Source organism: Anastrepha ludens, chromosome 3 (genome assembly GCF_028408465.1).
Source record: "Anastrepha ludens isolate Willacy chromosome 3, idAnaLude1.1, whole genome shotgun sequence".
Taxonomy (NCBI): Eukaryota; Metazoa; Arthropoda; class Insecta; order Diptera; family Tephritidae; genus Anastrepha; species Anastrepha ludens.
The window spans coordinates 31392665-31416061 of NC_071499.1; the positions used below are offsets into that span (position 1 = coordinate 31392665).

Sequence of the window (23397 nt, forward strand, 5' to 3'; positions counted from 1 at the left end):
TCTATGTATACTCCTTTCGTCTCAAAAGGGTACCAAGCAAGGTTTGTTGAATTATCAAATCAAATATTTGCACAGAGCATACATCGAACATACACAGAGAACGTTTTAGAATGTCGATCATTAAGAAGACATAACTACATGGCATCCGGTTCTACGTTACCGGAATGACTCGGGTTTTTCCCGACCAAGGGCTGCCGACCCAGTAAAGCAGACCTGTCTATTGATCCGTTTATAGTAGAGATAGTCGACTTTATAAGCCGACACGGAATCCCAATAGCTGCGGTCCAAGAAACCAAGTTACACGCTAGCTCTTCTCTGATAACCAGGTTGCACAGTAAAGATCGCGAGCGAGACAACGGTGGCAGCCTAGCGTTCATAGTCCACCACACAGTGCAGTATCGTCTGATCGACGAAGGCTGGATATCACCCTGATATTGGTGCTCTTATCAGAGGTGAAAACCGATTGGTCGTAGGTGATTTCAATGTGCATCACAATCTTTGGCATTCAAGATCAAATCGGTTGAGCATCTGAAGATCTGCAACTTCACCATTGGTGTGAGTAAGTTCTGGTCCACCGTAAGGTCCCTGTCGAACCCGACGGAGCACAACGATAAGGTGGCCATCACTATTAAGGGTTGCACTTCGTTGGACTTGAGGAAATGCGCGAGCTATTTTAGCGGACTATTCAAACTGCATCCTCCGGCCGACAGATCCAAGCGTCGCGCCACCAGACGGCTGCACAAACTAACGAACGACGGTGCGCCACTTACTTTCTCCTGTGATGAGGTTCAGACGGCCATCAACAAAACCAAATCATCTAAATCCATTGGTCCTGACGGACTAAACTTACAAGGGTTTTCAATCTGTCCTTCGCCACTCTCATTATCCCTGACAAGTGGAAAGCAGGGAGAGTGGTCTTACTACTGAAACCTGGGAAACCCGCCAACCAAGGGGAATCTTATCGGGCGATAACTCTCCTTCCCCTAGTAGTGAAGACACTTGAAGCACCAGCATGGTTTTCGCTACTAGATGATATTTTTCAGTCGACACTCCCGCCAGGGCTAAAGAGGTGGTCGGGCAACTATCTAAGCGGTCGTCACTCGTGAGTGATTTTTCGAGACCAAACAGAGGTAGATCAAGTAAGGTGCTCCGCAGGGTGGTGTCCTTTCACCCTTGTTATTCAACTTCTACCTATCGAAGCTCCCCCAACCACCAGAGGGAGTTTCCCTGGTCTCATACGCTGACGACTGCACGATAATGGCGTCGGGCAATGACATTGATGGCCTGTGCGCCAAAGTGATCGTCTACCTCACCGACCTTTTTGGCTTTTTCACTGCGGGGAATCTCCAACTTTCCCCCACAAAGTCCTCGGTGACCCTTTTTACCACCTGGACAAAGGCAACTTAAAGTAAAAGTCGACGACACACCAATTTCGCTTCTGTAAGAAGCCGAAGTAAGCGTTTCGGTTCGTCTTTCTAATCAAAGTAGCGTATTTCTGATTGAATTTCTAGCCATTAGTGAGGTAGCTGTTTGGTTAGGCAAAATTGGACTAATGTGAGGAAGATGAATAAGCGAGAGGGGGTACTACTACCCGCCTCCCTTTTGTTACGGAGATTGTAGGTATACTCCTATCAACAAATAGCATTGTAACTTCAGCCAACACGAGATGGGTTGATAGTCTGACATGTACCGGAACAAAAAGAATTGGTCCAAAATGGGTCGTCAGGCGCTCAGCGGCGCTACTCAAGCAGTCAAGGAAAAACGTTTCTATGTTAACTACTTTGATCACTGGCAACTATCTCCTAGTTGACATGCTCAAAGATTGATTCTTCTTCTTAATTGGCGCTATAACCGCTTACGCGATTTTGGCCGAGTTTAACAAAGCGCGCCAGTCGTTTCTTTCTCGTGCTAACCGGCGCCAGTTGGACACACCAAGTGAAGCCAAGTCCTTCTCCACCTGATCTTTCCAACGCAGAGGAGGTCGCCCTCTTCCTCTGCTACCACCAGCTGGTACCGCATCGAATACTTTCAAAGCCGGAGCGTTTGTATCCATTCGGACGACATGACCCAGCCAACGTAGCCGCTGGATCTTTATTCGCTGCGCTATGTCTATGTCGTCGTAAAGCTCATACAACTCATCGATCCATCGTCTGCGATATTCGCCGTTGCCAACGTGCAAAGGTCTAAAAATCTTAGGCAGAATCTTTCTCTCGAACACTCCAAGCGTCGCTTCATCGGATGTTGTCATCGTCCAAGCTTCTGCGCCATACGTCAGGACGGGCATGATGAGAGTCTTGTAGAGTGTTAGTTTTGTTCGTCGAGAGAGGACTTTACTGCTCAGTTGCCTACTTAGTCCAAAGTAGCACTTGTTGGCAAGAGAGATTCTACGTTGGATTTCAAGGCTGACATTGTTATCGGTGTTAATGCTGGTTCCTAAATAGACGAAGTCTTTTACAACCTCGAAATTATAACTGTTTACAGTGACGTGGGTTCCGATACGCGAGTGCGCCGACTGTTTGTTTGAAGACAGGAGGTACTTCGTTTTGTCCTCGTTCACCCCCAGACCCATTCGCTTTGCCTCTTTATCCAGTTTGGGGAAGGCAGAACTAACAGCGCGGTTGTTAAGGCCAATGATGTCAATATCATCGGCATACGCCAACAGTTGTACGCTCTTATAAAATATTGTGCCTGAGCGATTAAGTTCTGCGGCTCGTACGATGCTCTCCAACATCTGGTTAAAGAAGTCACACGACAGCGAGTCACCCTGTCTGAAACCTCGTTTGGTATCAAACGGCTCGGAGAGGTCCTTCCCAATTCTGACGGTGCTGCTGGTATTGAGCAACGTCATCTTACACAGCCGTATTAGTTTTGCAGGGATACCAAATTCAGACATAGCGGCATACAGGTAACTCCTTTCCGTACTGTCGAATGCAGCTTTGAAGACGACGAAAAGATGGTGTGTGTCGATCCTCTTTTCATGGGTCTTTTCCAAGATTTGGCGTATTGAGAATATTTGGTCGATGGTGGACTTTCCATGTCTGAAGCCACACTGATAAGGTCCAATCAGTTGGTTGACGGTGGGCTTCAGCCTTTCACACAATACGCTCGCTAGAACCTTACAGGCGATATTTAGAAGACTAATCCCGCGGTAATTGGCACAAATTGCAGGATCGCCCTTCTTATGGATTGGGCAGAGCACACTTAAATTCCAATCGGCAGTCATGCTTTCATCCGACCATACTTTGCGTAGGTGCTGATGCATGCACCTTACCACCTCCTCGCCGCCATGTTTGAATAGCTCAGCCGGCAGTCCGTCGGCGCCCGCGGCTTTGTTGTTCTTTAGCCGCGTTATCGCTATTCTCACCTCGTCATGATCGGGTAGCGGAACGACAATTCCGTCGTCAACGATTGGGGTATCGGGATCTTCACTTTCTCGGTGACATGCGCAGCTGTCACTGTTTAATAGGTTCGAGAAGTGTTCCCTCCATAATTTAAGATTGCTCTGTACGTCAGTCACCAGTTCGCCGTCTTTGTTCTTACAGGAACACGCCCCGGTCTTGAAACCTTCTGTAAGCCGCCGAACTTTCTGGTAGAATTTTCGGGCGTTGTTCCTGTTGGCCAGCATCTCAAGCTCTTCGCACTCACGTATTTCGGCCTCTCGTTTCTTCTTTCGGATAATACGTCTCTCTTCCTTTTTCAGCTCTCTGTAGCGATCCCACATGGCTCGCGTTGCGCCCGATCGCAGCGTGGCTCTATAGGCGGCATCCTTTCTTTCTGCGGCAGCATGACATTCCTCGTCGTACCAATTGTTTTTTCGGGCTCGCCGGAATCCGATTTCTTCTTCGGCGGCGGTACGTAGAGAACGAGAAATGTTGCTCCATTGTTCGTGGATGCCGGTTTGTTGGGCAGTACTCTCTGAGAGCAGGAGTGAGAGTCGAGTGGCGAATCTTCTGGCTGTCTGTTGTGATTGCAGCTTTTCGATGTCGAACATTCTTTGCGTAGGTAGATGTACGTTTTTTGCTGCACAGAGGCGTGTGCGCAGTTTGGCTGCAACAAGGTAGTGATCCGAGTCGATGTTGGGTCCTCGGATCGTACGTACATCTAATACACTAGAAGCGTGTCTTCCATCTATCACAACATGATCGATCTGGTTTCGTGTTTTTCGATCAGGAGACAGCCAGGTGGCTTGGTGAATCTTCTTATGCTGGAATCTGGTGCTGCAGACTACCATGTTTCAGGCCCCGGCGAAGTCGATCAGCCTCTGTCCGTTACCGGATGTTTCGTTGTGCAGGCTGAATTTTCCGACTGTGGGACCAAAAATTCCCTCCTTGTCCACCCTGGCGTTGAAGTCGCCAAGCACGATTTTTATGTCATGGCGGGGGCAGCGCTCATAGGAGCGTTCCAGGCGCTCATAGAAAGAATCTTTGGTCGCATCGTCCTTCTCTTCCGTCGGGGCGTGGGCGCAAATTAGCGATATGTTGAAAAAACGGGCTTTGATTCGGATTGTTGCGAGACGCTCGTCCACCGGAGTGAACGACAGTACTTGGCGACGAAGTCTCTCTCCCACAACAAATCCGACACCGAATTTGCGCTCCTTTACATGGCAGCTGTAGTAGACGTCGGAAGGTCCTATGGTTTTCTTTCCTTGCCCCGTCCATTGCATCTCTTGGATGGCAGTGATGTCAGCCTTTACTCTCACGAGGACATCAACCAGCCGGACAGAGGCACCTTCCCCATTAAGGGACCGGACATTCCAGGTGCATGCCCTCAAATCATAATCCTTAGTTCGTTTGCAGGGTTCGTCATCAGTATAGGGAGGTCTCATCCGAGGCTTTTTTACACTTTTCATTGGGGGCGATTTTTAAGTGGCGGGTCCCAAACCCAACGCACAACCAGCTATCCTGGAATGTTTACCATCACTTAATATCTGCCCTCCTAAACGCACTCACCTAACCCTCCTCTCGCTGTGGACCCTACACATCGAAACAGCATATTTCCTGGGAATATCTTTAGATGAGCTAGACAATTGGTGACTACACCGCAAAAATATGTTTATGTTACACTTAAACACAGAGCGTTATGAAAAAAAGGATTCTTTGGTTCAAACAAATTTAGTGCTTTTAGTAAGCAATATGGTAAGCAATGTCGCTTTTCCTTCTCTCCCTCTTTTTGAAACTCAAAAGTTGCTGACACTGTGTGTACGTGATCGAGAGAGAAAAATTTAACCCACGTAGCGTAGCTATGAAACGGCCAGCTCTGATATAATTGATGATACTTGCTGTTCGTACGACATATTTTTATTTTCAGGAGTTGCATTACTACCCATTAACTTATGGTGTTTTATCGTCTCATATATGAATGTGATATCTCTCTCATATATATTATATTTATATATGACTAGCAAACCCGGCCCCCTTCGCTGGCCACACTAAAATAGAATAGATATGGTTTAGAACAAAAAATATATGGTTTTCATATTATTTATTTCTTTATTCTTTATTCAAGCGCTTTGGCATAAACAATATTTTTTGTTTTTCTATTTGTTTTTGAGTAAATATAAAATATAAATTGAAAATCAGGAAAAAAAAGATTGTTTTTAAATTTCAAATCATCGCAAATGAATAACTAAGAAACAATCGTCTTTTGTCCTGATCATCCATGAATTTTTCGTTTCAATTTATATGTTTTATTAAGCATTGGAGCTTTTATAACCATTATCCATTTATATTTTTCAAAAAAAAAAAACACATAATTTCATTTGAACATTCGGATTTCACATTAAATTCTCAAATTTCGTAAGAAATTATTCACTGTTCCAAAATCCACTCCAAAAAAATTCACAAAAAATGTTTACACTTTGCACTTACGTCTTCTCCTTATGGCGTCCAAATCAGAAAGAAATATTGACACATTGTAACTCACACTGTCAATTTGACAGTTCAGTTCCGCCCCAAGCGTTAAAAAAGTAAACGCCACGTTTTGGCATATATTTCGAGACCCTAGACATCAATAGGTATGAAAATTACCCCGTATTAAAACACTTATCAACAGCTTTCATTTGATACCCATATTGTACATACACAACCAAAGGTTACCCGGGTCCACGTTTTGACCTATATCTCGAGACCCCAGTCACGAAGCGGCATGAAAAATACTTTGTACTAAAGCATTCACCAACAGCTTCAATTTGATATCCATATTGTACAAACACATTCTAGGGTCTACGTTTTGGTCTCTATCCCGAGACCCTAGTCACGGAGCGGCATGAAAAATACTCTGAACTAAAGCATTCACCAACAGCTTCCATTTGTACCCATATTGTACATACACGTCCGAAGGTTACCCGGGTCCACGTTTTGACCTATATCTCGAGACCCTTTCTACCAATAGGTATTCAAACTATACGGAAACCATCTTCAATACCTACTTAACAATGTGTGTAAGTTTGGTTTAATTCGATTCAAAGACACGGCGGGTCCACGTTTTGGCATATATTTCGAGACCCTAGTCATCAATAGGTATGAAAATTACCCCGTATTAAAGCACTTATCAACAGCTTTCATTTGATATCCATATTGTATAAACACATTCTAGGGTCCACGTTTTGGTCTCTATCCCGAGACCCTAGTCACGGAGCGGCATGAAAAATACTCTGAACTAAAGCATTCCCCAACAGCTTCCATTTGATACCCATATTGCACATACACATCCGAAGGCTACCCGGGTCCACGTTTTGACCTATATCTCGAGACCCTATCTACCAATAGGTATCCAAACTATACGGAAACCATCTTCAATACCTCCTTAACAATGTGTGTAAGTTTGGTTTAATTCGGTGCAAAGACACGGCGGGTCCACGTTTTGGCATATATTTCCAGACCCTAGTCATCAGAAGGTATGAAAATTACCCCGTATTAAAGCACTTATCAACAGCTTTCATTTGATACCCATATTGTACATACACAACCAAAGGTTACCCGGGTCCACGTTTTGACCTATATTTCGAGACCCCAGTCACGGAGCGGCGTTTAATCTCAACTTTTAAACCTTCCCTGGATCTTCACGGATATTTCAAGACCAAGATAAGATAAATCCGTTCAGCCGTTCTCGAATTTTAGCGAGACTAACGAACAGCAATTGATTTTTATATATATAGATATATCATAAAATTTAATGATTTCCTTCGATTTATTGTAACAATTAAAGGTATTGCTAAATGAAACCATATGTGTCCGTATGAAAGTTTAATGGTTAAGCTTCTTATTGTGAATGGTCTCTTACAGATGCAAGGAAGAAGAAGTACCAGATTCGAAGCCAACTTTATGTTTGAGATTCTCGATTGTTGCTGTATATCGGTTTTATTGTTGAAAGTGCTCACTTCTCTACGCAGAAAATTAATATTTATAATTTCGCTACCTGCTAGAAGTAAGTGATAGTGGAAGTTAAAAGATATACCATATCAGTTACTTTCTGTATCAAAGGCGAGTCGTGTGACTTGAAGAAAAGTTGTGAACTGCGAAAATTCTCACAAGATACATAAGAAATCAATTGATTCTGGTGTAAAAAAAAAACAAAACAAAAAAGTGGGAGCAGTCAATTATTGTTGAAATCAGTTTGAAATTAAGTAAAGATGAAGAAAGTGGCTCGCCTGCGTATTGCACAGCAAGATGATGCCTCCAACACAGGAAGTCAGGAACATGTGGGCGTGCGCACTACAGGACGCATAAAAGTAAGTTTGCTTTATATATATATATATAATTGGCGCGTACACCCTTTTTGGGTGTTTGGCCGAGCTCCTCCTATTTGTGGTGTGCGTCTTAATGTTGTTCCACAAATGGAGGGACCTACAGTTTCAAGCCGACTCCGAACGGCAGATGTTTTTATGAGGAGCGTTTTCATGGCAGAAATACACTCGGAGGTTTGCCATTGCCTGTCGAGGGGCGACCGCTATTAGAAAAATGTTTTTCTTAATTTTGGTGTTTCACCGAGATTCGAACCAAAGTTCTCTCTGAATTCCGAATAGTAATCACACACCAACCCATTCAGCTACGGCGGCCGTTTGCTTTCTTTCCATTAAAACATAAAATGTGTTCTATAAACTTATGTATATTTATTTGCATTGCAGAAACCTAAGGCCGTATTTGATCCATCTGATAACTACTTGCCCCGTTCACAACGTGCTAATATTGCAGCATCTCACTCAAGTGGTGCAGGGTCGCCCGCCGCTGGCACATCTATTCTAATAGATCGTAAACGTGATACACCAACTTCAAATTTATTACAAGGCCAAGATGCTCAGCAAAACAAACGCCTATCACAATCGTCTACTACTTCGGGTACTACAACTGGTGGATCCACACCTGAAATCGCTACTGCAGATGTGTGTGATGTGTGCCAAAAACGTGAGGCTAAACGAGGCACACACGCCAGGAATAAACTGATCACTTGCTTGGAGTGTGAACGACGCATACACAAACTATGTTTACCGATAGATTTCGAGGATATTGATGTTTTGCGTCAGCACTACAAATGTGAAAATTGCCGCACGTGTGATGTATGTGATGCGTTTGCCGATTGTGAACCCAAAATTAATGTAAGTGTTTATATTATATATACATACATATTTTTTTATTTTATGATTTATTGGCTCCAAGCGTGCAAAAATAAAAAAAAAGTAGTTCCCATACAAGCAGCCACCCAAAAGATAAAATAAATATATAGTTCTTTTTTGGCATTTCCTTTTAGCAACCGATGGTCACATGTTCGAAATGCGTAAAATCATACCATCTTACCTGCCACATTCCCAATGTGTACAAATTTCAACAGATTTTTCGATGGAAATGCAATAAATGCCAGCCAAGTGTTAATAATGGGGGCTCTGTATTGCCGGTAAAAACTATACGAGAAATCATAGGTGATGAACCGGAGCGAGCAATCCGCAACCAAATCTCTCAACAGCAGCAACAACAACAACAGCAACAAAATGTGAACATTGCCGCAGCTGCAGCAGAGGCAAAAAGTACAGCTACAAAACTTTCGCTACAGAATGTCCAAAAAAGCAACGAAAACGGACAAAAACCAGGGAATGGAGAAGCAGAAACTGATGCTAGTTACTTGGAAAGCGGTGGTAGTAGTACAACGAGCAGCATTAGCACAGTCAGTAGCAACATTACTAGTGGTAGTGGTGATGGAAAAGTTACTGACGCCACAGCACCAAAACGACCAAAATCTAATCAGGATGAAACTGCTACTACCACACCATTCATACGCTACAGCCCGTACGAACCGATCGATGTACCCGATGTAAAGGATTGGAATATTGATCAAGTCTCTTCTTATTTTGCCAAGTACTTCCCAAATGAGGCGCACGTTTTTAAGGAACATGAGATCGATGGAACTTCATTGTTGTTGCTGAAGCGCAGCGATGTCATTAAAAAACTGCCAATCAAACTAGGGCCATCATTACGCATATACAGTTTAATATTAAAAATACAGACACAATTAAATGATCCAACACTCGGCTGGAATTGTGGTCTATAAGCCAAGCCAATGAAGTTTGCGTTTTAATCAATTAAACCATTTTTTTACTTTACCACATTAACGCATTATCATAAACTATATATGTTATTGTTCTTTTTAAGCATTATATGAATTCAGCTTTGTATCAAAAAATATTTTTTTTTTTTAATTATTTGTTTCGATTAATTTAAATATGAGTTAAACATTTCCATTTTTTACGACTGATGAGTTGTATTCAAAAGCGCATATTGTAGAAATATATCTACACACTTGTCTGGTAATATCCGATCATTTACTGATAATGGACAGTATAAGTTGGAGATGGACCTGTATCATTTTCAAAGAAAAATTAATGTGAATAAAAATATTACTGTTAAAAACATAAAAATATCTTTCTTTTAAGAGTATATTTTTTTATTATATTCAGTAATAGCAGACACAAAGAAGATGGCCCTTACTCACATTTTTGGGATAGCCCTTATTATTTTTCCTAACCCGATTCACCATTCCAAATATATTCTTTTACGACTAATTACATTAGGACGGATTACACGTGAATAGTCACGACGACTGTCGTGGGAACGATGCCTCACTGATCTCAACAGCACCTCATATCTTACCCTGCTAATACCGATACTACCAAATCACCACTGGTGATAGGTCACCGCCCACTAGTGGGACGCAGAGAATGAAAATAATGAAACTATAGACTTGTCGATCGTGCGTGAACCTGGACGAATGACGGATAGCTGCAGTTAAAGCTAAAAGCTGACGATTCACCAATACCACTTGTAAACAGCCTCAAAATTGTTGGGGGGTAACCTTCGACAGATGTCTTTCCTTTTCGGCATATAGGTTCAAAACTGCAACAAGTTCCTTAAATCGCTAGCCTGCAGCACTGTGGCAAGGATAAAGAAATGTTGCTGGTGACATTTAAAGTAATTGGCTGGTCGGTGAGTTACGCTGTGTCTGTCTGGCTGTTGTTGTTGTAACAGCATAAGCATTCCCCATACAATTACGGGGAATACAGCTGGTGAGCTGGTCCTTCGTCGGATATAAATCCGGGTTGTTCTGGTAACGTAGAACCGACTGTCGTGGGAACGCATCCGTCTTGTCGCCCGGTACTGGTGATTCGCAATGGATTAAGCTTCAGATCTGTAAGAATACTACCATCAGGACAGCTTCGGGATGCCTCATGATGTCTCCCGTGCAACTTCTCCACAACGAGGCAATTATGCCTCCGGTTAACGAGCATACTAAGGTGATTAGCAAGCAATTCTGCTTGGTTGCTAACGTAGGAAGGCATTTGCTTGAGCTGAGCCACCACCCAGGCGAGTTAGAAGACAACTCGTCAACTGAGGCACGGTACACTGGACAGGCCTAGTTTACTCAGGCGGCAGCCCTTGGTCGGGGAAAACCCCAGTCATTCCGCTAACGTAGAACCGGCTGCCATGGAACTCACCTAACACACCTCTCTCTCTCTCTCTGGACCCAACCTGTCGAAGCATATGTTTCCTGGGCCTACCGTTAGACGAGTTAGGCGATGATGATCGGTGACTACACCGCACAGGGAGGGGTTGATTAACTGCTACAACAACAACAACAACAACTCTTCAACTAAACTGACGAGATCCAGGATTGAACACAACTACAACTAATGGATCAGATAGTTTTACAGACAGGCATTAAACGACTTCAACTTGAAATTCTTTAGTTTTTCCGCGTGATTGTACATCTCAAATATGAATTTTCATATTATATTAGTTGGCTAAATAAATAAATAAATAGAAAAAAATGAAGAACCTCAGCTGCCCCTGGTACTCGCATTGGCACAGCACTTCCATTCTCTTAGGCATAATCTCCTCGAAAGAGGACGTTTCTTGAATCTGCAGATGACAACGATGACGAGAACTAATTGATTAAATGGCCTGAATGGGACTTGGTAAGTTGCTAAAATAACAACACCTGCACGATTTTTGAAAGTCGAAATTATCAAAATTTAATATAAAATATCGTACATAGCTTATTATTCCAGTAATGGAGGTTTAAATTTATCACTAACATCAGGTTAGTCCTATCGTCTATATCCCCGTTGCGAACAAAAGAACCCACGGTCCGGAGGGATCCTTTCCAAATCTAATCTTGTAAATTTAGAAAATCTCTTATATTGTTATTATTACAAACCTTTCAAAAAAAATTGTGAAATCAAAAGATCAGCATTTGTAGGCAATACACTGGCTTAAAGTGTTTGTTATGCTGCATAGTTTTGAGAGCAACATCAATTGTTTTTTTTTATTTTTTTTAGAATTTTTTATTATAAATAATTTTATTTTACAGATCACGCTAAAAATACAAAAAAAAAATATTCGTAGCAATTACTGTAAATTGAAAGACTTTTTAAGATACTTAAGTAAATAATTACTCTTAGTTGCATAAAAAATATGCTTTAGTTCTACATAAAAACTTAATTAAAATTCGTGACGTGAATATTAACAATTATTGTATTAATTCTATATATGGGGCATTCTTCGCCAACCGGACACCCCCATTTGCCCAGAACAGTTTTTATAAAAAAAATTTTTCCCTATGCCGAAATAAAAGCTTATGTCATGTACTTTAATTTGTCATGTGGCACTTTTTAAATATTCAAGATGGACGACGAATATTGACAAATATGTTGGAAGCTTAACAAAAGATTCGAGTCTGCAGCACCAGTACCAGAAATACTAAAAAGCCATTCCTTCCAAATCTCAAACAAAAAGGAAGTGATTATTAAAAGATTTTCCAATTCTCCAGAAGAAAAAAAAGTTTTACTGTGGAAAAAATCCTGTATTATGAAAAAAAAATTCCAATTTCAGCAATTTCCTTCAATATTTATATTCAGCAGCGAACCCACAAACCCCCGAGCATCATGTCAATATTCGTCGTCCATCTTGAATATTTAAAAAGTGCCACATGACAAATTAAAGTACATGACATAAGCTTTTATTTCGGCATAGGGAAAAATTTTTTTTATAAAAACTGTTCTGGGCAGATGGGGGTGTCCGGTTGGCGAAGAATGCCCCATATATATTTTAACCAGTAAGTTGTTAAGTCTGGATTCAGTTACTTAAAAATCAAAATTTCGAATACTGTTCTTAACACCGATATTTAAACTCTGGGCAAGAGTTTCTCCTCATCTTCCGATTGAATAGATGCGGGTGCTTGTTTAGAGTTTGTAGAAGCTTTCTTAGGATCATAGCCATAGAGGAATATGGACGCAATTACCAGCCCAGCTCCGAATGCAAAGCGCATCGTCAATTTGAAATCGAAAATATAGATAGAAGCAACACATGAAACGACGATAGCTAAGGAGGTGGCAAATCCTTTTAATATATTATCAGCATATTTAACAACGACAGCAACAATAAGGCCACCACCCGCCTGTAGGAATATCAAATACCAAATGAATAAGTCATAGCCATTGAAGAAACCGGCTTTCGTAATTTGTCGGCCATCGTTGATGAGGCAGGTAAGTATGCCGAATGGTATACTTAGCAAACTGAGTTGCACGTTACGCATCCACACGGATATATCGGCGCCTTTAAGAATTTTTTCAAAGTATATTCCAGCGAAGCCAGATAGGAAGCATGCACCAAGTGCTGCCCACAAACCAAGCAAACGATTTTGTTCCGGTCCAGTTGGTGGGGCAGTTCCCACTTTATCTTCCACTGTCTGCGCCAATTGCACCATCACAACGCCAGCAATAAGCAACACCAATGCTCCCCATTGCGTATGTATTAAACGCCGACGTAGAATGAAAACTGCAAACATGGCTGTGGTGAGAATTTTTAGTTGGTAGGTCACTTGATAAGTGGCCGCATCCAGATGCGAGGCTGATACATATAGTAAATTATTTTGTACAATGTACACTAGAGATGGAACACACACTTTCAGAGTGTCCACAGGATTCGCAATAATAGTTTTGTGTAGAGTGCGCACAAACTTTTGTGCGTCCTTACCCTCCTCATTGAATACCAGCGCTAGACAGGTGACCAGTTTAACCAGTTCGGACATAAGCACGGCTACATAATACAAAATAAAAAAATAATACGAATATGAGTATGTATATATCGGTATGCAAACTATTATGGAAAATATTATTTTTTTATCAATAAAAATTAAAAGGCAACAGAGTTCAAATAAACGGGAATACAAATCATATTGTAAGCAATTTGTTTTTAGGCTATGATATCGAACTGTTTCTCGCCTTGCTTTTAGTGCAATGGCTTTGGAACTAAAGTGTAAATGCCTTTTTGGTAGAAGTGAAAAGGCTCTATCTACCTACGCGTCATGATAAATTTCATATATAATACATGTACATGCTATAAGTTACGAGTATTGCTTCAATAGCAAAATAGTGTTCAATCACTTCAGAAAAATGTTACGAGGAATACGAAATAAGTTGAAAGAAATATTAGTATATGAAATAAAGTAATTTCGTTTTTGACTCCTCTTGCAAAATTATCGTATAAAACTATTTTATTTTGCTCAGACAAAAAAGAGCTAGAACTGACTCATACAATTTGTGCGCCATCTACTTTAATTCTGATTTGTCCAATCATAATAAACTTAAAAAAAAATATAGGCATCTAAATGTGCGAGTTATAAAGAGCGCCAAGTGGGAAATCTCCCTTCGACGAAAACCCATTGAGATTTGTATCAGCACAAATGTATGTACATATACCTATTTGCACATAAATTACGGACCAAGTACTTAACAGAGTATTTTGAATTTATATGATGGGTAAATAATTTCTCTTTCTGATTAGGAAACAGGAAATGTTTCTTATCAGCACCGATTTCTGTAGTGTAAAGACGCATTCTTATAAAATACAAGTATGAAAAAATAAAAGAAAAACGACAAAAACAAAACAAAGACTAATCAAATTTTAATTATTAAAATAGTAGCTATATACGTACCTGTAGAACTGATAAAAATTTCACCGGGTCGAGTACGTGCATATCGCATACTAAGTCCAAGTATCGCATTTTGCAATGTTAATGTAATTAAGCTGATGTATTTCAGCGTGTTGGCATTTACTACAAATCGAAAGAAAATATTTGTATAAATGCGGAAATGCCAACATCCGTTTGATATATACATACTTACCGTGTATATTCATGGCAGTTGTTGGTATAGAAGTTGAGGTCATGGAAGTATGTCTAGGGATTACAACTACGACCGATGAACTTCCACCAAGGTCTTGAATGCTGGCCCGTCTATGATCAAACACCTGTAAATAATTAAATGCTAACTGTAATTTTCACAGAATGCGACCCATTCTTTTTATATCTTTTCATTTATGATTGTTCTCAGAGCACCCTGGAGAACCTTTAGTATAAGATCGCTGTCAATCCACCAGAGCAGACACGTACCGTACCACGTAAACAGAAAAATGGCATGAAGGCAAAATGCCGCAAAAGCAGCACACAAAACAAAAGAAAACAAATAAAAGGCAAGAGAGATGGTTGCACGTTGCTCAAAAGCAAAGCGCAAATTAGAAGGGGTAAACAAAAGTCGCAATCTTTCGCTGTGTAAGTGAAATAAATAGCGACGTTGCATTTTGGTTTCGCGGACGGCGGCCTTAACTAAACTTAATAATTCGATGAGGTGAAGTACCGCGTTTTCTTTTTATTTACATAAGGATTCCACAGAAGGCAATTAATAAAATGACACTATTTATTTTGGGCATATACTCACGTTTTCATTTGCTTTTCCCATTTTACTAGTAATCTCTTCTGTCGGGGTACGTGTGTGTATGTTTATAGGTAATATATCTTCTTATTGATATTTACTTTCACTTTTTTATTACCTAATTTCGTTGTTTACCTACTGAACTATTATTAACTACGTTTCCATGCGTTCTAAGTGAGACTGAATTATTTTTCAAATTTTAATGTCACGTTAGCTCAAAGCGCCCGAGAGTATTTATTCAAGTGTTTCACCTGAGCAATTATATCAACGATCTCCTATATTCTCATCCACGTACTTCTACGATTGTTTATCTGCACATATACTAACATGTAATTAAAACGTTTATATGCTTATCAATGACAAAGTTTTTGTTTTTAGCTCTCTTTAAGGTTCAAGATTAAACACCAGTTGTTGTAGTAAAATATACATACTATCTAGCGTATTAGCAACCGAAGAATTCGACTGCTACTTCGGCCCGACTATAAAAGAACGAATATTTCACCGAATATATGCCAATACGTATTTAAACTTTTTGCATAAACGCGCTGATGGTTACTCGCCCAATTTTAAAACTGATATCTTTAACAGTTCGTGTCTTAAAAAAGTTCTATACCCTACTTCCTATAAAATAAACGAGAAGGTAGCTAGAAAATATATAATTTATGTTAACCCAATGAATTATCAAACCATATTGCAGTTATGTTAAAAAAAAAAAATATTAATGTATATACAAATATCCGAGCTGTTGTAACGGTATACAATTTTCCTAATTTTTTTTGGGAATGTTGCTGAAACAACAGTACTTGACAGGATTGATCCGAGCACATTGATTCAACTCATTTTGATTCGTCTAATTTACGTATTTACAACCAATTTGGATATCCACAGTGATATTGCTAAACAAATTGCAGCAGTGAACATTTGTATTTTAATAGGTTAGTTAACGTTAATGGTACTAAGTAGTATATACATATACAAAATTAGCATTAGCATGTTTACAGATGGTTACAGAAACTGTAGATGCTCGCCGTTCGGGATCAAGCGATAATTCATTTGTTTTTAGTTTGTCCAGTATAAAGCGACCTCTGTTATGAAGTCGGTGACCACAGCTCCTGGTTGGTATCGGATTGCGACTATGAATTAGAACCATTTTTGTGTGTCGATTTTTGATGAATGATGACGCTGCTTCGCGATTTCAAAACGGGGAAAAATGGCACATGACAGATCGTTGCAATTTGATGTTTGAAAACGAAAACATGAAAATTCGTTGTTAAGACGACGACGAAGCAATATGAGAAAAGACCGCGTTTAGTTTTTCGAAAATCATCAACACAAACCCAATTTTTTGTTAAACTCATGACCCATGTGGCGTCAGCCAATCAGCTGATTCTTTCAAATTCGCTGGTTAACGGTTTGATCTTGGCTACATATCTAAACTTTTTTCACCATGGCTCCACGAAAATTTTGAGTAACTCCGGCCGCCACGTTACCGCCGGGTACTCAGCAGCATAGTTGTACTTATTTCACTCTAATTCACACACTCGACCTAATTGGTCGTTGTTGGTTGTTTGTTTTTCAGTCGGCGAAAGAGTATCATGAGCGTAGGCTGTTTTAGTTTCCTCGTAAACAACCCGCTATCATGATCTCGGCTATGCCAGCAAGTCAAATCTTGGCCAAATCTTCTGAATTCTCTTCATCGTGACCCATACCCGTATCTGTCAATAAGAATCATGGTCCGTTCTGAGTGACGTGCCATCTACATTAATTCCAACATTTTGTAAATTACTTTAAGATGTTTCCTGTTATTTGCCTTATTTTGTTGTTGTTGTTCATTTGTTTGTTTACGTTAAATTTTGATAATCAAACTACCAAAGCAAAAACTAAAGCTTGAAAATATAGTTGTTGCTCTAGCAAAGTCACCTTCTATGATTTCTCTTTAGAACGGGGAGTTAAAAATGTGTGATGTATTTGTAAATACTTAAGAGTGGCAATATTAACAAAAGTTGGTGTGTGAATTTTGCATTTTGTGATTTTTGCGTAAATTTTAATTCAACATTTTCAACCTTGACAGTTTCTGAAAGGGAATGACTACCACAATCTCTGAAGAGTTTCCGGTATATAATAATAAATTGTAATTGCTATTAAATATTCTATCTGGCTATTTACAGAATCCGGAAAAGAAGTCACTCGATCAGCTAGTCTTTCGCTTATCAGCGGAAGATGGATTGGCACCCCGTTTCATACCAGCTTTGGTAATAATTTTTTTAATTTGTACCTAAGTTATTTAAAAAACATATATTTCAGCACAAACATTGGGCGCCTCGAGAAAATTTTACCATTTATGTAGGTTTACTGACACAATATGGTCGCGCAAAAAGTGGCGTTGAACTTGACGAGTGGCAGTACAATTCAAACTGTTTTTGCAATGATATGAACTTCTTGCTAAATTGTCACCATCACGAGTAAGCTGAGTAAGATTACTATTTTAGAGTCCAAAAACATATTTTTCGGTTTTTACAGATTTTGGTCGTATATGGTGTTCCAGAAGACAGCATTGGCGGCGGTCGTTTCCTTCTTACAACGGTCAACGCCATTTTATTTAAACGTTTGGACACAGTTGGTTTCCCAACAAACAATTATTGATTTATACGAACAGATACTGCAACTTGTGCTGCGTATCGTATGTCGTCTCATTACCAATCGCGAGTCTGATGAAGCATGGCTAACTATTGAGCATCAGCGCGAACTCATTTACAAAAACTTTTTAATATCAGTGCCAATGTTATTCGATCTGCTTATGGCTGTAGGGGATGCCGATGCGCAAAACACTGCCGTGCTCCGACGAATTTTCGATTCAATCTTGCGCATTGAACCAAATTATAAGAAGGATCTTTTAGCTGCGTCTGCATTTTTCCGCACCGCTTTTCGCAGTATACAAACGCAAGCGGAGAATGAAGGTTTCGAGGGTGCAGGTGGAGGAGATTTGGATGAAAATGCTGAAACGCCGTACGATGATGTTGCGCTATATACATTAGATTGTGCCTACTCACTGAGTGTGCTGCTAGAAGTCTGCCCAGAAGTGCAGTCTATGTGTACTGAAATTAAATTAGGACAGAGGTATAAAAACATATTTGCGAAATGTATAACTATTTTGGTTTAAATTTTAACTCTTTCAGTATTGCACAGTTCTATGATAATACTATTCCATTTTTGTACAAAAATATATTCCTCATAAATGAGGCCGCTTCGAGTTTGGGCTGGCTTAATCTGGCACGTTTACAATACCTAAAGGCCTTTCGCAGCATTACTTGCAGTTTCATTGAAGCAGTAATGGCGAATCCGTAAGTCTGCTTTGATCATTCCCGATATATACACATAACTTTAGCAAATAATAAGTAAATAATTCACATTCGTTACCAACTGCGATATTTAAGCTTCGAAGATAGAGATAAACATAATTTTTTTTCTTTCAGAGCCACAAGTATTACAATGGCAGAACAATTTATAGGACTACTCACTGAGTGCCTATCTGAACAGATTTTCGTAAACGACTATGGCCGGTTATATCCTGTAGAGCTAGATGTGGATATACTGAAACAAGCCTGTAAAGAATTGTATGTATAAAAATATTTTGGAATATAAAATTTATAGGCAAATAACCATTGCTTAACTCTATTCAAAGGGACGACTATAAAGCTTCGTTCATTGTGCAAGGCTATAAACAGGAATCAAAACCTACTGGCAAAAAAATCAATTCGAGAACTAATAAAGCACAAAATTCAGGGAAATCCCATAAGAAAAACTCGCCAGCAAATAGCAATTCCAATGTCACAACTGCTACCAACCTTAGTAACGAACGTGATATAGATTTAGAAGTTACTTCAGTATTGGATGTGCTACCTCACTTGGGTACCGGTTTTGTGCGTCGTGTACTTTCACGTTATGATAACAGTGAAGAGGCGATCACTGCCATACTTGAAGCGAACTTACCACCCGATCTAGTGAATGCTGACCAATCGGAAATATATATACCACCCGATCCGCAAGATAAAACTTATCAACAAACTGGTGTTAAACATTTTAATGTTTACGATGGCGATCAGTATGATGTTATGACACAGGACAATCCAAAGTGCATCATAAAACAGGGTAAAGGTATGCCAAATGCACCGAAAAATGCTGCACAACTACTGGATGATAAGAGTGATTTAGCACAAATTAAATCACGTTACCAAGCTTATTCACTAGTCAGTGAAGGTGAAAGTAGTAACGATGAATACGAAGATGAATATGATGACAGCTATGAAGCGTTATTGGAAAGTGAAACGCGAGTTGTTAAATCGAAACAGTTCAAAGCTGGATTAGCGAATGTTGAAGACTTTTCCGATGATGAAAGTGAGGATGACGACGCAGCCACCGACGATAAAACAAAGTCCGAAACGCAATCGGGACACAATAAACAATTAAATTTCTGCGAGAATCCCGAGGATGTCCGAGCTCGTTACGAGGCGCGTCGGCAGGCTAAATGGGGTAACCGTAATCAGGGCGGAGCTACAGATTATAACAACAAGGCACGACATGTCGTTGGCGCGCCAAAGGGACAAGGTCAAGACAAAGACACTTTACGTAATCGTGACAAAAAAGAAAAGAATAAGTCAATGCGCGCAAATCACAACCGCAAAGCGGGTGCATCATTTAAACGTAGCAGAGGAATGATGGGTTAGATGTGTCTATATTGGGGATTTTCACTCGTTACAGAGTAATAATGATATTTATTATATATGTATGAGTGTTTGAAATGCTCCTGAAAAAATTTTGATGTGATATTTGTGTTTGAAAATCAAAATTTGAAATGAATTTGAAAAAGAAAATAATTCTTCTGCCTCACTTTTAATATATATAGGGCGAATTTCATATTTTTGTATATAGAACTTGCTGATATTTAACCTGTTTTTTACTTTTATTAGCTTTTGTATAGGATTAGTATATGCATGAACCAAATATGTAAAACCCAAAAATTTGAAAATGCGTTATTGTAGCATATAAGGGGTTAGAGTAGTCAGAATTTTTAAAAAATTTGATTTTTGTTTTTTTATATTTTCTTAACGTATATACATACATATATAAATACACTCGGAGGTTTGCCGTTGCCTGCTGAGGGGCGACCGCTATTAGAAAAATGTTTTTCTTAATTTTGGTGTTTCACCGAGATTCGAACCTACGTTCTCTCTGTGAATTCCGAATGGTAGTCACGCACCAACCCATTCGGCCACGGCTACAAAAATATTGTGTGAAAATTTGAAATGAATCCGACAAATACTTTTCGAGTTATTCAACAGTTAACAAAGGGCGCTCGGGCCCTCCGGAGCGTTCGAGAGCAAGTAGCTAGCAGAAAAAAGGGATGCTGCACGCATGAAAGAGGCAGATAAGTACACTAAAGACAATACTCGAGAAGGTAGAATGCCACGTAGGCAACAGCAAATCGATATTTTGGAAACTGCTATGACGGCTGAAGAACTATTATATGGCCCAGGAATAGATAAGTAATTAAATAATTCGTATAACTCTACATAAATCGAAAGCAAAACTTTAAATGCGTTTTTCTAAAACTATGTTTTTTAAACTGGTGATCACTGTATCTTTAAAACCGCTTCGTAGATTTCAATAAAATGTATACTGCTTTTGAAAAACATAAAAAAATCGTGCCTGTACGAAGGATTTTTTTTTCAAAAATTTCGATTTTTTTTAAACAATTAATTGTCGTTTTTTTCTCGAAAATCTGAAAAATATTGCCTGGGCCGCCATATTGTTAATTTTGAAAAAAGGCTTCGATCAGACACAAGAATATCTATTAATAAAACTAATTTCTCTTGTTCGATTGATTTTAATTGAATCTCCAAGGACTTGTGATGATCACCGCAAGGGACTTCTGGAGAAACGGGCTCCACACAAACTTTTACAATTATTATTATTTTTTTTTTTTATTTTCCTAAAGTCAAGTCGAAACATTATGCATTAATGCTATGTTTTTATTTTTGTAAAATAAAGCAATTGACTAATAGGACTATGAATAAGTTCGTGCGGTTTTACAACAGATGGCGTAACTTGATTATTATTCCATCGATCCACATTTCCAAACATTCATTGGAGAGCTACTGTCGTAAGGCACAGTTTTTTATTTGAAGCGTAAACAACAATATTTTTACCACACTTGAAAATGTCGAATTTCGTGCCAAATAATGTGTTTTTGCGGGGAATTCTTCTTCATTATTTTAATATGAAGAAAAAAGCAGCCGAAAGTCATCGTATCTTGGTGGAAGTTTATGGTGAGCATGCTCTATCTGAGCGAACGTGCCAGAAGTGGTTTGCACGCTTTAAAAGTGGTGATTTTGGCTTGGAAGACGAAGAACGCGAGGGTGCGCCGCCAAAGTTCATGGATACCGAATTGGAGGAATTGCTCGATCAAGATCCGGCTCAAACGCAAGAAGAGGTTGCAAAAACTTTGGGAGTTGATCAATCAACCATTTCCAAACGTTTAAAAGCCATGGGAATGATCCGAAAGGTAGGCCATTGGGTGCCGTATGAATTGAAGCCAAGAGACGTTGAACGCCGTTTTATGGCATGCGAACAACTGCTTCAACGGCACAAAAGAAAGGGTTTTTTGCATCGAATTGTGACTGGCGATGAAAAGTGGGTCCATTACGACAATCCAAAACGTCGGGCAACGTATGGATACCCTGGACATGCTTCAACATCGACGTCGGCGCAGAATATTCATGGCCTGAAGGTTATGCTGTGTATCTGGTGGGACCAGCTGGGTGTTGTGTATTATGAGCTACTGAAACCGAATGAAACGATTGTTACTTCTGTCTTTTCCAAACTGAATAAAGAAGCAAAGCTAATGGGTCTGGTGGTGAACGAGGACAAAACGATTTACTTCCTGTCTTCAAACAAACAGTCGGCGCACTCGCGTATCGGCACCCAGGTCACTGTTGACAGTTATAATCTCGAGGTTGTAAAGGACTTCGTATACTTAAGAACCAGCATTAACACCGATAACAATGTCAGCCTTGCAATTCAACGTAGAGTCTCTTTTGCCAACAAGTGCTACTTTGGACTAAGTAGGTAACTGAGCAGTAAAGTCCTCTCTCGACGAACAAAACTAACACTCTACAAGGCTCTCATCATGCCCGTCCTAACTTATGGCGCAGAAGGGTGGACGATGACAACATCCGATTAGGCGACGATTTGAGTGTTTGAGAAAAAGATTCTGCGGAAGATTTTTGGACCTTTGCACGTTGGCAACGCCGAATATCGTAGGCGATACAACAATGAGCTTTATGAGCTTTACGACGGAATAGACATATTGCAGCGAATAAAGATCCAGCGGCTACGTTGGCTGAGTCATGTCGTCCGAATGGATACAAACGCTCCCGCTTTGAAAGTATTCGATGCGGTACCAGCTGGTGGTTGCAGAGGAAGAGGAAGGCCTCCTCTGCGTTGGAAAGATCAGGTGGAGAAGGACTTGGCTTCACTTGGTGTGTCCAATTGGCGTCGGTTAGCACGAGAAAAAAACGACTGGCGCGCTTTGTTAAACTCGGCCAGAATCGCGTAAGCGGTTATCGCGTCAATTAAGAAGAATAAGAAGCAAAGCTAGGATATCCGCTTTTGATGCGTCCTCCAGACCCTCAAACAGTGAGGCTTTTCTTCCTCAGCTGTATTTATGCTCCCAACGCTTTCGTGGTCCGAGTCTTCGTGGACAACGGCACCTCCGCGATGAAGAGCGTTATGCCTGTGTTTGGTAGTAGCATTGCGGCCACTGTAACCTGCTCCCGTTACAGTGGAAGTTTTATCGCTTAAGTGAGTATTCGAATGCATATTTTTCATACGACCACCTGTTCGACGAGGCGAGCGCATTGGTCTATGGATATGTCGTGGCAAGGCCATAGTTACTCCCTACGGCGGCCCGGTGTTAGGAAGGCGCCGTTGAAATACAACTGGTCTGGTAAGCCCTTTGCTGCAAACCGTCCAATAGGCACGGTGTCGCATATCCCCCTGGATTAGGGTGCCCACCCTAACGGGATGACGGGGGTTTAGGAAGAACAAGGGATCTTCGTTTGAAATTAATAACAAAGTATAAC

At 40.2% G+C, this 23397-nt stretch overlaps 3 protein-coding genes across 5 annotated transcripts; 2 read left to right on the forward strand and 1 right to left on the reverse strand.

Moving 5' to 3' along the window:
* The first annotated feature begins 7328 nt into the window (after nt 1-7328).
* Nucleotides 7329-9907, forward strand: LOC128856338 (uncharacterized). The gene is made up of 3 exons (XM_054091636.1): nt 7329-7729; nt 8126-8593; nt 8746-9907. Exons 1-3 carry the CDS (start codon nt 7631-7633, stop codon nt 9538-9540), a joined length of 1362 nt encoding a protein of 453 aa, XP_053947611.1. The 5' UTR covers nt 7329-7630; the 3' UTR covers nt 9541-9907.
* Nucleotides 9908-11898: 1991 nt separating this feature from the next.
* LOC128857335 (UDP-N-acetylglucosamine transporter) lies at nt 11899-15454 on the reverse strand. Of its 3 annotated transcripts, none has more exons than XM_054093049.1 (4): nt 15263-15454; nt 14672-14795; nt 14482-14601; nt 11899-13583 (listed from the first exon to the last, which is right to left on the reverse strand). In XM_054093049.1, the coding sequence occupies exons 1-4, from the start codon at nt 15281-15283 to the stop codon at nt 12670-12672; spliced, it is 1179 nt and encodes a 392-aa protein (XP_053949024.1). In that variant the 5' UTR covers nt 15284-15454; the 3' UTR covers nt 11899-12669. The 3 variants fall into 3 exon arrangements, with proteins under 3 accessions (XP_053949024.1, XP_053949022.1, XP_053949023.1); XM_054093047.1 differs by lacking the exon at nt 15263-15454 and adding an exon at nt 14894-15133; XM_054093048.1 differs by lacking the exon at nt 15263-15454 and adding an exon at nt 14938-15049.
* A 1771-nt stretch (nt 15455-17225) lies between these two features.
* Nucleotides 17226-20130, forward strand: LOC128857337 (activating signal cointegrator 1 complex subunit 2). The gene is made up of 7 exons (XM_054093050.1): nt 17226-17370; nt 17425-17508; nt 17561-17718; nt 17777-18373; nt 18433-18597; nt 18730-18870; nt 18939-20130. Exons 1-7 carry the CDS (start codon nt 17341-17343, stop codon nt 19978-19980), a joined length of 2217 nt encoding a protein of 738 aa, XP_053949025.1. The 5' UTR covers nt 17226-17340; the 3' UTR covers nt 19981-20130.
* The last annotated feature ends 3267 nt before the right edge of the window (nt 20131-23397 follow it).